The 15407-nt window shown below is 46.6% G+C and overlaps 1 protein-coding gene across 1 annotated transcript in view; it reads left to right on the top strand.

Moving 5' to 3' along the window:
- Positions 1–15407, top strand: part of mtmr11 (myotubularin related protein 11) — a 51267-nt gene that overhangs the window by 20082 nt on the left and 15778 nt on the right. The window contains exons 3-12 of the mRNA XM_084441627.1: positions 3133–3266; positions 3749–3818; positions 4117–4256; positions 4665–4749; positions 10464–10611; positions 10907–10994; positions 11223–11311; positions 12311–12435; positions 13652–13730; positions 14429–14499. Of these exons, the coding sequence (XP_084297753.1) occupies positions 3133–3266; positions 3749–3818; positions 4117–4256; positions 4665–4749; positions 10464–10611; positions 10907–10994; positions 11223–11311; positions 12311–12435; positions 13652–13730; positions 14429–14499 (1029 nt within the window). The remainder of the gene's footprint in view (positions 1–3132; positions 3267–3748; positions 3819–4116; positions 4257–4664; positions 4750–10463; positions 10612–10906; positions 10995–11222; positions 11312–12310; positions 12436–13651; positions 13731–14428; positions 14500–15407) is intronic.

Genomic DNA, 15407 nt, shown 5'->3' with positions numbered 1-15407 from the left:
ACACACACACATACACATACACACATACACACACGCATATGGGGTGTGATTAGTGCCAGCACACCATACTGAAACGCTTGACTTGCACCTACTTAAGAAGACGCGATGACATCAAACGTCTAAACGCACGTGTATAATTTCCATTGACAAACAATGGAGAGACAGACGTCTCATAGCTGTAACGTACCTGTACGCAGACGCTGTGCACATGTTGTTTACACGTATTGCGCATCGTGTGCGTGACGGCAACACTACAGGTTAGATGCGCCTCACATATGCGACACCAACACTACACATGACAGTTTGGTAAAATCATAAATGAACGTACGTACGTACGTCTTGTAATGTGTGCAGAAATTGCATAGCGACGTGTCAAACGTGCCAGTGCCTTGCTTGCGCAGCAGACGTGTTAGCGGCCGCACGTGTAAGGTCAGTTGTCTTTAAATCATAGCTGGTTCTAATCTCGTCCTTGCCCATTGGTAATGCATTCTCAATAAATGGAATTCGCACATGTTAAGCAACTTGTTTTTAATAAAGCCTAATATCTGAATGACTCTTTCTTCGCAATTTAAAACAAATGTTCAGATACACGTGTTTCTTGTCAATAGAGGGCGCTGCAGCACCGTCAGCACCAGTTCGAACAGCCACAACCTATTTGAAAATGTAGCGATAGTGGAGATAAAACGACACATATCTAGGAAAAGTTATGCAAGGAGGGTCCTGGAATTTGATTGAGTGCAAATAAATATTCTTAATTTTTATTCAATATGGACAAATGAGCCCCGCTCGCAGCTTCTAGTGCCCGCTGACTTAACACGAGCGTGCAAACGTTACATGCATGTGCGCAAAAGTGACACGGCACTTTTTACACGTCACCCTCTGAGAATGCGAGCGACTCGTAACGCTTGCGTATATGCACGCCTATTAATCAGCTCGCCAAAGTACCTTTATACACGCAATGCAGGCGACGAAAGCACTGAGGGGCGAATTCACTAAAGCAAATTGCGCCCGCTAATTGCACCATAATATTGCGCGTCAGTTGCGCCCGCTATGTGCTCCGTTTTAAAAACCTATTCACTAAAGACATTGCGCTAATAATATCCCAGCGCAAACACGCCCATTCGGTGTTTGCGGCTGAGTGCAATTTGCTGCTGATATAGGAAATGACTATAAATACTGCGCATACAGCGCATTAGGCCTACAACTCGTATGCATATCATTGGACGATGGCAGACAGAAAAAGAAAGATACGATTTTCAGACAGCGAACTTGAAGGCCTCACGGACGAGGTTCAAAAACATGTCTCACAGCTTTCGGCAAAAAATATCACGACTGCAGCAAAAAATCATATTTGGGGTTTAATTTCCCAATCAGTCAGTGCCATTTGTGTGTGTAAACGCGGAAGACTGCAAACGGAGGTGGAATGATTTAAAAAGACGAACAAAGGAAAAATTGTCATTTTATGTTATGCAAGTTGCAGCACGATGATCTGGCATACTTTTGGGGGAGTGTATAACATTGCCCCACCGGTACGATCTAGGCATCTAAACGGCTTTTCAGGATTCCAAATGTGCACTCAATCACACCGCGCGTCCTGATGTGAGCCCAGTTGTACGCCGCCTCTCCAACGTTGGAAGGATTACGCACGGGAGTCATCATCCATGGCTGAAGATGATACCTGCCGTCACCTATGATACAAAAGCAAAATATTTTCAAGACCATTCAAATAAAACAAATATTGTGTAGGCTATGTTTTTATTTATTTATTTATACCTATATCGGCCCCCAGCCGTTCAATGAACAGCTATAGGGAATGCGCAGTTTCGCGTATAGACTATTATACGCAGTTTCGTGCTATGTAGGCTATTATATTCATTGGGGGAGCTTGGACTCGCTGGGGACGGGTGGAGAGACGCATAGTCAACTGAGCCTCCCCAGACGCGACTTCATCCTCCAGTTGGCTGAAGAGCTGCGCGCTCTGGTGTCCAAACAGTTACCGCGGTGGTTCTAGTGTTAAATCAAAAAGTGACCTTCTTCTAAATATTCTCTCACGAACAACATGCCTGGCATTGCGATGCCTTCGACTCGCAACAATCACTGCTGCCATGATCAGTGGAAAGGCTGGCCATGACACCCCTTGCGCTTAAATACCACCACGTTTCTGAAAACGGTATTAATTTCACTTTAACTGCGTGAGGCAATTTGCGCCGATGTTTGTGAATTGGGCGGGTTTTGCAATAATGTTCATTTGCATAGAAAGGGGAACATTCTCCGCCCATATTACCTAATTTAAATATGAGCTAATAACACCGGCGCAGAGCAACGCAATGACGAACGCAACGCAGTTAACACCGTATTTCACCCTTTGCGAGGGCTTTGTGAATAGCAAACATAATTTTTGACTTATTTGCACAGGCTTTGCGTCAGGAAAAGCTGCGCAATCCTTTAGTGAATTCGCCCCTGAGTGTTTGTTACGCTGGCACGAATCACACCCCATACACGCACACACACACACACACACACACACACACACACACACACTACTTCTCCTCAAATGATGAACTAGCATTTAATGTGAAAAATGTTTCCTGTTCTGTGAAATATATAAAAAAAATATTCCTTCAACCAGTGTGTGATTTTGGCTTAGCTCAGGCTGAATTAAAAATGTTTACAATGTTTAAATGTACTTTACTGTTTCTTTAAAAAAGTAATTGTGACGTTAAGAGTTTCCTTCAAATGTTCATATGGTGATTATGAGGATGCAGCCTCTGTCGGTCATTCCCAGAATGCTTTCTGGTTCTGAGTGTGTGTGTGGAAGAGTGTCTGGCCAGAACAGGCCTCTGGTTCTGAGTGTGTGTGTGGAACAGTGTCTGGACAGAACAGGCCTCTGGTTCTGAGGGTTTGAAACATTCAACTCCATTGAGAAGCGTTGTGTCACTGCATCCAGGAGAGTGTGTTCAGCAATGTAAATGAAAATGTGTGTGTGTGTGTGTGTGTGTGTGTGCGTGTGTGTGCGCGTGTGTGCATGTGTGCGCGTGTGTATGTGTGTGTGTGTGTGCATGTGTGCGCGTGTGTATGTGTGTGTGTGGTGTGTGCGTGCGTGTGTGTGTGCGTGTGTGTGTGTGTGTCCAGGAGAGTGTGTTCTCCAGAGGGCCGTGCTGGTGAGGAAGAAGCTGCTAGCCCGGGAGGGCGGGGGCTGGCTGGCCGGGACCCTCTTCTGCACCCACTTCCGGGTGGCGTTCGTGCCCACGGACGCAGCGCCTGACGTGAGTACCGGTCTGCGTGGGTGGAGGTGTGTGGTACCAGAACCAGCGACTTAACAGAACCAGTGACATACTGTAACAGAACCAGTGACGTAACAGAAGCAGCGATGTAACAGAACCAACGCCATAACAGAACCAGAGTAAACTGTACACATGTAGGCCCCGCCTGGTAGCCCTTCAGCGTTCCTCTAGCCACGCCCTCTCTTAGCTGGCCATGTCACTGAGGAGTGACCGCAAGGCTGGAAAACCAAAAGGCCGCCTCTCTGGCAGGAAGACTCCGCCTGGCGTCCCGCTAGTCCCAACTTCAGCGGGTCAGCATCTGGCCGGGGAACGTTGCTACGGCAACAAAAATGCACGCCGCCTGTGCTTTCTCTATGTTTTTTTTAAAAAAAGCGCCACAGTTTGACCAGGGGTCAGCAGGTGGTGTCTGAATCAGTGTCAGACAGGCAGATGGTTTACTCAGATGTTTCCGGTTCTGCCCGCAGGACAACGCCGACCCGGTTCTCCTGGGGGACCATGACGTGGCGCTGGCCTCCATAGACAAGGTGGTGGCAGGTAAGACCGCTGCTGCTCTCACCGGGTCTCCACTGGAACACAGGCCTGAAGATCACTGCTTAATGCTATCAACCGTGTGTGTGTGTGTGTGTGTGTGTGCCGGCGTGTGTGTGCATGTGTGTGTGTGGGGGGGGGGTGATATGTATGACTGTAAAAATGACTAATGTGTCTGTGTGTGTGCTGACGTTTGTGTGTGTGTGTGTGTGTGTGTGTGTGTGTGTGTGTGTGTGTGTGTGTGTGTGTGTGTGTGCTGACGTGTGTGTGTTGACGTGGGTGTGTGTGTGTTTCTTAACTGCAGTGGGTCCATCCAGGACCAAGCTGGTGACGCCCAACTCTTCTCTGAAGTTCACCCCAGAGGAGCTGGTTCTGTACTGCAGGGACCTGCGCGTTCTCTGCTTCCTGTTCGACCGGCTCACCCCCGATACACAGGCTGTAGAGGTGGGCTCATCTGCGTGTGTTCATGTATCTGTGCCTTAGTGTGCGTGTTTGTGTGTGTGTGTGTGTTTGTGCCTAAGTGTGTTTTTTGTGTGTGTGCGTGTTAAGGTTGTGATTTAGGTTTCATATGACAATTATGCAGCAATGAGCAGGAAGCAACAGAACGGAGAAGCTGGTCTGTCCTGTAGGCTGTTGATATGAAGCATGGTGTCCATAGTGATATGAAGCATGGTCTCTAGTGATATGAAGCATGGTCTATAGTGATATGAAGCATGGTCTCCATAGTGATATGAAGCATGATCTCCATAGTGATATGAAGCATGGTCTCTAGTGATATGAAGCTTGGTCTCTAGTGATATGAAGCATGGTCTATAGTGATATGAAGCAGACAGTTTTATTGATGCTCCTCAGATCACTTACACCATCGCCAAGACCTACCAGCCTCTGAAACCAGGGACCTTCCTCTCCTTCCAGAACGCTGCTCTGGGTAGTGTTGGTGAGTCTCTCTCTCTCTCTCTCTCTCTCTCTCACACACACACACACACACACACACACACACACACACACACACATGGGGGGTGGAAAGTGCCACTTATTTGCTAACTGAGCAGACACACGTGACGAGCGTCCCCACGTGACCACGTGTGCTATTCACTAACGTAGCTAACCCAGCAAACGCTGTCAGGGCCGGGGGTACTTGAGCACGTGTGCTATTCGCTTACGTAGCTAACGTTGCTACTTGAGCACGTGTGCTATTCGCTTACGTAGCTAACGTTGCTACTTGAGGACGTGTGCTATTCGCTAACGTAGCTAACGTCGCTACGTGAGCACTTGTGCTATTCCCTAAAGTAGCTGAGTAAACACGATGTCGCCGTCAGTCAACGTGGCTATTAGGACTCTGTTCACCATAGGTAGGTAACCTGCTAGTTATCTTCTTGGCTAGCATACAGCTGATGTTATCATTTTTGCTTTTAAAATGTTTTATTTTGAAAACAATGGCAGGTCATTTATTTATATGATACATTTTTCAATTTAGCCTAGTAAAATTAATAACCAGGCTATTCAAATCCAATTTGTCAGGCTCCATTAGTACGGTACTATATGTGGAGTAAATAGTGTCCGGAGACCTTAACGCATAAATGCTATGTTTTCCGGTTAGAAAGACAGAAGGAGAGAGTCTACCCACAATGGCCTGCTGTATAAATCATGGACCTACCAATGACTAATCATAACCTGACTGCCATTCTTTGTTCAGAGTTGTTCTTGTAGGCTAGTGTCTACTGGAACTCGGTTACCTCGCGGGTGGCGTCATTCTCCACCACTATACCTCCCACCTCACGACTTCAAGCATAAGCATCATAAGCCTATTGTCAGGGCAGGCTAATTGACTTCGCATTCCAGTCGCCTATACAGTGATGAGCGACACTTTGTAACAAACCAATCCAGCGCAATTAGGCACGGTAGCGATCCAACACAATGGACTGATGCCTACATGCAGTGGCGCTGTGGCGGGGATCTGTATCCAACTTTGGGGGGGGACATTTAGGCTACATTGAAATTTTAAATATTATCTAAATATTGGGGGGGGGGGGACAATTTTAATGATCTCAAATATTGCGGGAGACATGTCCTCCCTGACCCCCCCAGGATCCCCGCCCCTGCCTACATAGCGAGTAGTACTAGTGAACGGGCAAGAACGGTGTTTCAACCAGTCTTTGTCCGACATGAAAAGAAGAACCCTTATATCAATGATAAAATAGAGGTTAAAATGCAAATACACAAAGTTGGCTATTGTGTGTGGATAGGCTACTGCAGGGTGACGAGACGTCCCGGTTTGTCCAGGATTGTCGTGGTATCAAGGGTTTTCGGTCTCCCGACAAATTTAAAACACTTCAATGTCCCGGTTTTCAACATTCCATACCTACTTGTCCCAGTTATTCTAACCTACTGAGAGCATGACTCCAGACCCTGAATCAGAAATTTAGTAAATCTAGTCATCTATTGAATCAAGAAAAGCTTACGCACCCAGCATATTCCAACATAACATTTAATATGATAAGAGTTAGGCTATAGAAATCAGATTGTCGGGCTGATTAACCCAACGAATAGCCTACACAAACAATGAACCTCTGCATTCAACACTGATTTGGCTGTAGGCTATGTCACTCAATTTGCTTGTCAAGGTTGTTGCAGCTTGTGGATCTGTCTGGCAACATCTACAGAATGCAATAATTTCAACATTTATGTTAGCCTGCTGCCTGTGTAACATAAACGCTCAAGTCATTTATTCACAATTCTATTAATAGGCTATTTAATTATAGGCCTAAACGGCTTAGCGCATATGTGTACATGTGCGCATGCGAGTGTCTGTGTACCCACCTGTGCTGCTGTGTTATGGAACCTAATGTATAGATGTATGTGTAGACTGTCTGATTCAAAAAATCGTATTATTGTAGCCCTAACTAACCCTGCACTGAGTGCGGTCAGGTTCGCATCCAGACTGTGGAACCATTGGCGTTTTAGCACCGGCCCCGATAATATCAAACATGTTTGATATTTAAGATTATTACGTGGGGTGATGTGTAAAATACTGATTCTGTCAAATATATCGTTTAGAAAAATTATTTATTTATCCAGGCATCTTAGTTTTACCAGTTTCATTATAGCGGAGCAGGTTATATTTGCTCGTATGTGGTATTTATTCTGTTCACAAGTTCGCGATCGTACAGCCAGGCTACAGAGCTCCAGAACCCCTATGCCAAGCCGAGCTGCATCACATTGTGGCCGGCCCAGAGCTCCTGTTGCGGGTACAAGCACAGGGCTAATAGCTCAGTTTGTGGTGCAATTTTCGATTCGCTGAGTACGGTTATGATAATAATAATAATAGTAAGAAGAAGAAGAATGAATATGTTATAGATATGGTTTTGTGTTAGGATTCATCAAGGGCGAATGGAAAATAGCACCACAAACTCCCCTATTAGCCGCGTTCCTGTACCGCAACAGGAGCATTCTGTTCCGGCCGCTCCTCTGCTATGGCTACGGTTTCTAGAGCTCTGTAGCCTGGCTGTATGATCGCAAACTTGTGAACAGAATAAATACCACACACGAGCAAATATAACCTGCTCCGCTGTAATGAAACTGGTAAAACTAAGATGCCTGGATAAAGAAATAGTGAAGTAGCGACGTTGACGTTAGCTACCCAGCTGGCATTTCAACGTTGATTCACGGGTGATTCAACGTCATGTGACTATGTGAATCAACGTTGGATTAGGTTTTGATTTTGAAAGGTGAATTAACGTTGATATTGCAACGTTGTTCCAACATCTTACTCTTCAACATGGGTGAATTAAGGTCTTACAATCACTGTTGAATATGTGTTGAATTTGAAAGGTGAATCAACTTTGAAATCCCAACTTTGTTTCAACGGCTTACTTTTCAACATGGGTAAATTAAGGTCTTTGAGTCAACTTTGCATCACTGTTGAAACTGCAACTTTGTTTCAACGTCTTACTTTTCAATCATGCAGCCACAGAGAAGAAAGGCGTGAACTTTTTACAATTTTATTTTACATTAGAATCAAGATGCACATGTAGGCCTACAACAGCAGTGAATGGGAATGCAACACTGACAACTGTGCAAATAACATAACATAATAATCAATCCAACAATACTGTGAAAAATAAGTGTTTGTGGCACTGGCATGCACACACACAAACACACATTTTGTGACATCCTTCTATACAGCAATGCTACAGAAAAAGGCACTCACTGTCAATCTGCCGCTGGTAACAGCTTTTAGCTTTCTAAAGATACAACCTCTGCAGCACAATACGACCCAGGATGTAGCCTATGTTAAAACGCGAAAGCAAAACCAACTCAGCTAGCAAGCTAAACAATATAGTAACCTTACAATCTACAAGTAGCTGCAAAAGTTGGACAACAAGGGAATGACTGGCACATTGCTCAGCTTGTATATGTAGATAATAGCTACGTCCAGCTAGTGCGAGACAAACATTACACATGATGCACCACACCAAAGTTTCCTAAGAAACTACGGTGTCCATAATAGGACATCCTCGGATGTCCACGAAAGGAAATTTGAAGCTCATTCTTTGTGCAAGCGCAAAATAAGGATTTGTGACCAATAAAATTAATTTATTGCAAAGATATATAAAGCAAAACCTCAGTTGGGCCACCTTTTACCCATATTGTGCATTAAAGGGCTATAAGGCAGGTTGAAGACATCATGTTGACGTTGTTGTACACCAACGTACAGATCTTCAACAGAATTTCAACGTTGATTTCTAAGTATTTTATCAACCTTTTTCAACCATTGAGTATTCAATATTGTTTCAAGGTTGAAACAACAACTGACATTAATCCAACTATATTTCAGTGTTGAAGGTTGGTCGTGTGCCAGCTGGGTACGTTCGCAATACCACTCGTGGACAAGTAGCGACGTTAGCTACGTTCGCAATATCACTCATTGACAAGTAGTGACGTTGGCTACATTCGCGATACCACGCGTGGGCAAGTAGCGACGTTCGTCAGGTTTGTCTTCTCAGTTAGCAAATCCACACAGGCCATAATTACGTGAGCTAACGTGAGCCACGCGAATGCCGCGACCAATGCACACATTGCTGACTTACTTCAGGCCGCCGCCGTCGCTAGGACAAAACGTTGTGAGTCACGTCAGTCCTCCTATCAAATACAATGGGAGTCGAATGGATTTCTCTCACGTACGTGGCGTACGTTTGTCAGCTCCGTATGCAGCTCAGTTCGCTCCGTGCGGTAAGAAATGGCACATTTCACCCCCCATACACACACACACGCACGCACGCACTCACACACACATACACACACACGAACACACAGACATACACACACACGAACACACACACACAGACTCACACACACACACACACACACACACACAGAGACACACACATACACACACACACAAACAAACACACACACACAGACTCACACACACACATACACACACAGACACACACATACACACACACACAGACACACAAATGCACACGCACACACGCACGCACACACGCGCACACACACACACACACGCAAGAAAAATACACAATACACACACAAACACAGCAGTGTAAAGTTATGAGCACAAATGAACCAAACCAGGTGACAGAAATGTGTAGTCCTCAGGAGTAACACTGATTACACACACACAGGCGTGCGCACGTATGACCCAGGCATGTGCACGTATGACCAAGGCGTGTGCACGTATGACCCAGGCGTGTGCACGTATGACCTAGGCGTGTGCACGTGTGCCATGTATCATGAAACCTCACCAGGCCACGGGGATGTTGGACAGGAAGTAGTTTTCTCTGCGCCGGCTGGCGGGGAGAGGAGCCGTATCCTTCCTGACTTGATCTCCTCAAAATGAGAAACATACCCAGCCTCCTCTCAGTCATATGAAAGCTCAGAGTCCTCAACTGCTGCCAGATGTTCTAACCTATATTCATAACAAAGGCCTAGCTATTATAGCCAGCTGCGTCTATAATTGGGTACTGTGACATACAGTATAGTAGTTACAGCTAAAGTTACAGCTGAGGACGCTTTAAACACATCATTTTAGACGCCGCTGAAGAACCCGCTCAGCCTTTTGGTTTTAACCAGTAGTAAACATATAACTCTTCAGAACGCACACACACTCACACACACGCGCGCACACACATACACACACACACACACACACACACACACACACACACACACACACACACACACACACACACACACACACTCCTTCCTGTACGATACTATCCACTCAGCCATACATCTGAAATGTGTCGCCAATCCAGCTCTAGTGAACCCTATCAGAGGTCCAGTGGGGGTCAGTGTACAACCTTTGACCTTCTGACCTCCGGTCAGATTTATTGCCAGCACAGGTGACGCAAAAACATCAATCTGCGCTCTCATACAGTACCTGCTTGTTCTCTGCTCCTTGTCTTCCTGTTCACTTGAACACAACTGTGTATCACTTTTCCTCTGACGATCTCTTCTTTATGTTAAATACATCAACACAGCATATCACTCACAGGTATGAATCATGAAACCAACAGCTCGTCCTGCTCCTCCTCTTCAGCTCTGTTCCCATTGGCCAGATCTTCCTGAACTTCCTGTAGTTGTGCTGTGCTATTCCCTCCTCACGTGCACGACTCCTCCCCCCAGAGATGAAGCAGTTCCTGAGCAACCGTAGACGTGACGCCCACATGAACTGGTTCGAGTGCTGGTCGGACTGGGAGCAGGAGCTGGAGAGGACCGGGGCCTGTGGCTGGAGGGTCAGCTCGGTCAACGACCGCTTTGAGATGTCCACCAGGTACATGAACGCCTACCTAAATCAAATCAAACTGTATTTATATAGCGCATTTCATACACAGAGGCAACACAAACGCTTTACAGAGAGCAATGGGAGGGTGGGCATAGGTCCCACCCCTACATATTCCAGAGGGAAGCAAAAAAACAGTTTCACCCGGGGGCCAGAAAAGTGAGCTTCCCTGACGAGACGATCGAGCAAGCTCCTGGAAAATGTTTGTCTATTGGCTAAGAACATATACAGAGCAGTAAACATGGGCCTATTTTCATTTATTTTTTGTTCTCAATTTTCCCATCAGTCTCCCCAGGTTCAACGTGGTCCCTCAGAAGGTTCTGGATACGGAGCTGAAGAAGACCTTTGCCCACTTTAACGAGGGTCGCATCCCGGTGAGTGTAACGCTACTGTCCGAAGAGTGACCGTTCAACACCAGTCATCTTACAACACTCCCTATAGATGGATGTTTTACTGATCACCCATCCACCAATCACATGTGTTGATAGATACACGCTCACTAGGTGGCTCCAAACATCAGTGTTTTATACACAGTTAAAAATCCGGATCAGAGAGAGGCCGCCTTTTTGTCCTGAACCCTGTCTGCCTCCATTTTGTCCTAGCACTGGTGTTGGCGCCACCCTCGGGGGAGCGACCTGCTACGTATGGCCAGCTTCCAGAACAACATCTACCACGAGAAGGACGACATCAGGTCCTGACTGTACTTCCTTTGTTCTGACCAATGAACCTCAGGCTAGTGGCAGCAGGAAGAGCTAACGCTAGTTAACCCTAGTTGAAACTACAGAAGGAAACATGTCTAATAGAAAGCTATTAGCAATGCTAGCATTTCATGCTAACATTTTTACCAACAAATCCTCCTGGCTATAGATGTGTGGTAGTTAACAATGCTAACCTATAATGCTAACAGTTCCCTCTATCTCCAGTGCTAACCTAGCATGCTTACAGTTCCCAGTAGCTCCAGTGCTAACCTAGCATGCTAACAGTTCCCAGTATCTCCAGTGCTAAACTCTAGCATGCTAACAGTTCCCAGTATCTCCAGTGCTAACCTAGCATGCTAACAGTTCCCAGTATCTCCAGTGCTAACCTAGCATGCTAACAGTTCCCAGTATCTCCAGTGCTAACCTTGCAGGCTAACAGTTCCCAGTATCTCCAGCGCTAACCTAGAATGCTAACAGTTCCGAGTATATCCAGTGCTAACCTAGCATGCTAAAAGTTCCCAGTATCTCCAGTGCTAACCTAGCATGCTAACAGTTCCCAGTATCTCCAGTGCTAACCTGGCAAGGCAAGTTTATTTGTATAGCACATTTCAGCAACAAGACACTTCAAAGTGCTTTACATGAGACATTAAAAGCATCAAGACAAAGTGCAACACATAAAAGGTCATATAAAACGAAATGCAAAAAAGGACACTCTTTTCTTTATCACATACGGAAACCTTTTCTCTCTTCACTCACTTACAATATCCTTCTGTATAGTTGCTCGCTGGCTTTTCACCAGTGCCTCAAACATCCTTTCTGAGCAAGGGACCACATCAGCTGTCAGTGGCCTACTGTTGTGTCACTAGGTACACCTTGCACCAAAAATCCAACTTCTCCATTTCCAACATACATCTCCAGTGCTATCCTAGCATGCTAACAGTCCCCTGTGTGTCTACTGCTAACGTTGCTGTTCCCTGCGTCCCCTGCGGTAGGAACCTGGAGCTGGTCCTGTTCGGCGGTCAGTCTCTGTGTGTGGTGGTGGAGCTGGGGGAAGAGATGCCCTCGCCCGCGGACATTCAGCTGGCTCACACACGTCTGCGTGCTCTCTGTCTGGGAGGTCAGTGGAACAGTCCATTCAGGCCTTCTAATCTATTGACAAATCTCTTAATAAAAAACGCCTTGCAAGTCGCTGTGGGGAAACGTATCTGCTAAATGATTAAAATGTACATGAATCCTCAGTCTACAGTACATGTCTGCAGCGTAGGCCGACACATGTAGGCTGACCGTGTCTGGTATGTCTGTCACTGAACCTCTGGAAGACTACTGGGCAACTTGGCAAGTAATAGGCTCTTTGCACAAGCTCCACTACTTCCTGAAATTCTACAGGCATCCTTATTTCCTGTCCTATACTATTGGATGGAAGTGATTAATCAGGTGTGCGGCACACCTGATCACACCTAATTAATCACTTCCATCCAATGGTATAGGACAGGAAATAAATATGCCTGTAGAATTTCAGGAAGTAGTGGAGCTTGTGCAAAGAGCCTATGGGGAGCCATAAGAAGAATAAACAGTGCCTTAGCACAGCTTAGCGTGGGTTCCATACATTAAGTGCTGTATCTCTGGTTCTCCGAGCCTGAGGATGAGTGCTGGTTATGCTGGGTATATAAAGGACATAAACAGGTGTTAATACAACACCACCTCCCTCCTGGAAGCCGGCATTCACATTCTGTCCAAACTTCACAGAATATATCAGCAAACGTCACATTTATGGGCCGGTCACATTCCACATGCTGCCAGAAATGGGTTGTTTTGACTCCACTTGGCACTCAGATAAATCAATTTTATAATATTTTTTTATGAACAGGGATATGGAATTTTGTTTTTCTGTGTAGAAGTGGCGTGTTTTCCCCAGGGCCTGTCTTGGTGAGGTCTGACAGGTCAAAACAGGCTTTGAGAGAGGAGGCTGTTGTGTTAAAGGCTCACAGCACATTCCATCGCTGGCCAAGCCCCTTCACACACTAAACTAGAGAGCCCTAACTCTGACACACACACACACGCACGAACGCACACACACACATACACACGGACATGTACACACCTACACATACACACACTTACATACACACATACACCGCCCACACAAACACCTATGCACACGCACACACACACATACGCAAATATATATATGCACACGCATGCATACACATGCACACACAAACATACACACAAAGCTATCAACTAAAGCTATCTATTTTCTAATTAAAAACCACAAAGATGTCTTCATTTTCTATAGTGAGGAGGCTCTGATGTCTCTGTCCTTCTGCCCTCAGACATCTCCACATCTGTGTCTGTGCCAGATGACAAATGGCTGTCGACTTTGGAGAGCACCCATTGGCTGGACTACACCAGGTAACAGCGCCTGATTGGACAGACTTCAGACTTATTAATCATCCATAGCGAATGCCCCAAGCTAACATTGATCCGATTGATTTTGAACATGGCTCCACCTGTGTAATTATTCTGCTCTTACCAGACAGACCCTGTTGCACCTACATACCAGTATATAGCCAGTATATTTTACATTGACCCTAAAATGCAAATACACCCAAAATACACTCCAGTATTCATGAGTCGTCATGCCTCCAGTATTCATGAGAGCTCACTGTAGAAGGGATGGTGGAAGACAAATTATTGGGTTAGCGTTATCCTCATTACCTCTCTCTCTCTCTCTCACTCTCTTCCTCCCTCCCTCCCTCTCACTCTCTCTCTCTCTCTCTCCCTCCCTCCCTCTCTCTTCCTCCCTCCCTCTCCCTCCCTCTCTCCCCCTCCCTCCCTCCCTCCCTCCCCCTCCCTCCCTCCCTCCCTCTCTCCCTCCCTCCCTCTCTCTCTCTCCCTCTCTCTCTCTCCCTCTCTCTCTCCCTCCCTCCTCCCTCCTCCCTCCCTCCCTCCTCCCTCCCTCCTCCCTCCCTCCTCCCTCCCTCCCTCCTCCCTCTCTCCCTCCCTCTCCCTCCCTCCCTCTCCCTCCCTCTCCCTCCCTCTCCCTCCCTCCCTCCCTCTCCCTCCCTCCCTCCCTCCCTCTCTCTCTCTCTCCCTCCCTCTCTCTGCAGGTGCTGTCTACGGAAAGCTGCTGAGGTGGCGTGTCTGCTGCGAGGTGGTCACCTGACCGTGGTCCTGCAAGGTGGGGGTCACGTGACCACGCGGGGGCGGGGCTCAGATGATCCGCTCCATCCATTATTCAGGCAGCCCTCCTCATTACAGCAGCATTAGGGCCCTCACCCCGACCGCCGTCTCCCACCAGCACGCTCCGATACGCGCGCTCCGCACGCCGCACACCATTACACACGCCGCCATTGTTGCGGCGGCGTGACGCAGCTGTAGAACACTGCTGCCGTATCCTGTGGTGAAGTGCGGAGTTCAGACGCCGCTGAGCGAGTAAACGGCGCTCCTGACGTGCTCTTTTGGAGCCAGAGTGTTTGTTTTTCTGAACAAGGACACAATGTTCAGTAGCATAGCTGGACACACAAACAGTCTTGCTCCCAAACAATAGAACAAGTCCTTTGGAGATAAGACGTTACTGTATCAAGGGGAAGTGTAACTAGGAGTAGTCTGTAACTTATTAGAAGTGTTTTACAATACTTATTTTTACTCGTTTTTAATGTCAAATTATGACTTGGTATTTCACAAAATAGTTGTGACTGATAATCTGCTCAGAATCTGTGGTGACTTCAAAGGAGCAGACGGGCCTGTGTGTCTGAGTACTGCCACAATGACTTCTAGTCATCCCCCAACTTCCCCTCTGACTGTCCCTCCTCCCACACAAGAGTCATGTCACGTCTAGTGGGTCTCAAAGGGGCTTTCTGTAGCAGTGAGTCGTATATCTGCCTTCTCCCCTTAACCCACAGTGGCCTGACTGTCATTAAATAACCCGAGAAATGTCTCAAAGGCATTCAGCAGAGAGGCCTGGCCAGCTGCCCTCCTCCCGGCCTGCTGTCCTACAAACAAAAGACAATAAATAAACCGTTTACCGGAGATCTGGACTGTATGGGTGTGGGAACTCTAGTCTTTCTCAGGCGGTCCCCTCTGTAG

Source organism: Borostomias antarcticus, assembly GCF_949987555.1.
Source record: "Borostomias antarcticus genome assembly, chromosome: 8".
Taxonomy (NCBI): Eukaryota; Metazoa; Chordata; class Actinopteri; order Stomiiformes; family Stomiidae; genus Borostomias; species Borostomias antarcticus.
The sequence above is the reverse complement of the archived record's forward strand: the minus strand, read 5'-3'. Positions and strand labels throughout refer to the sequence as shown.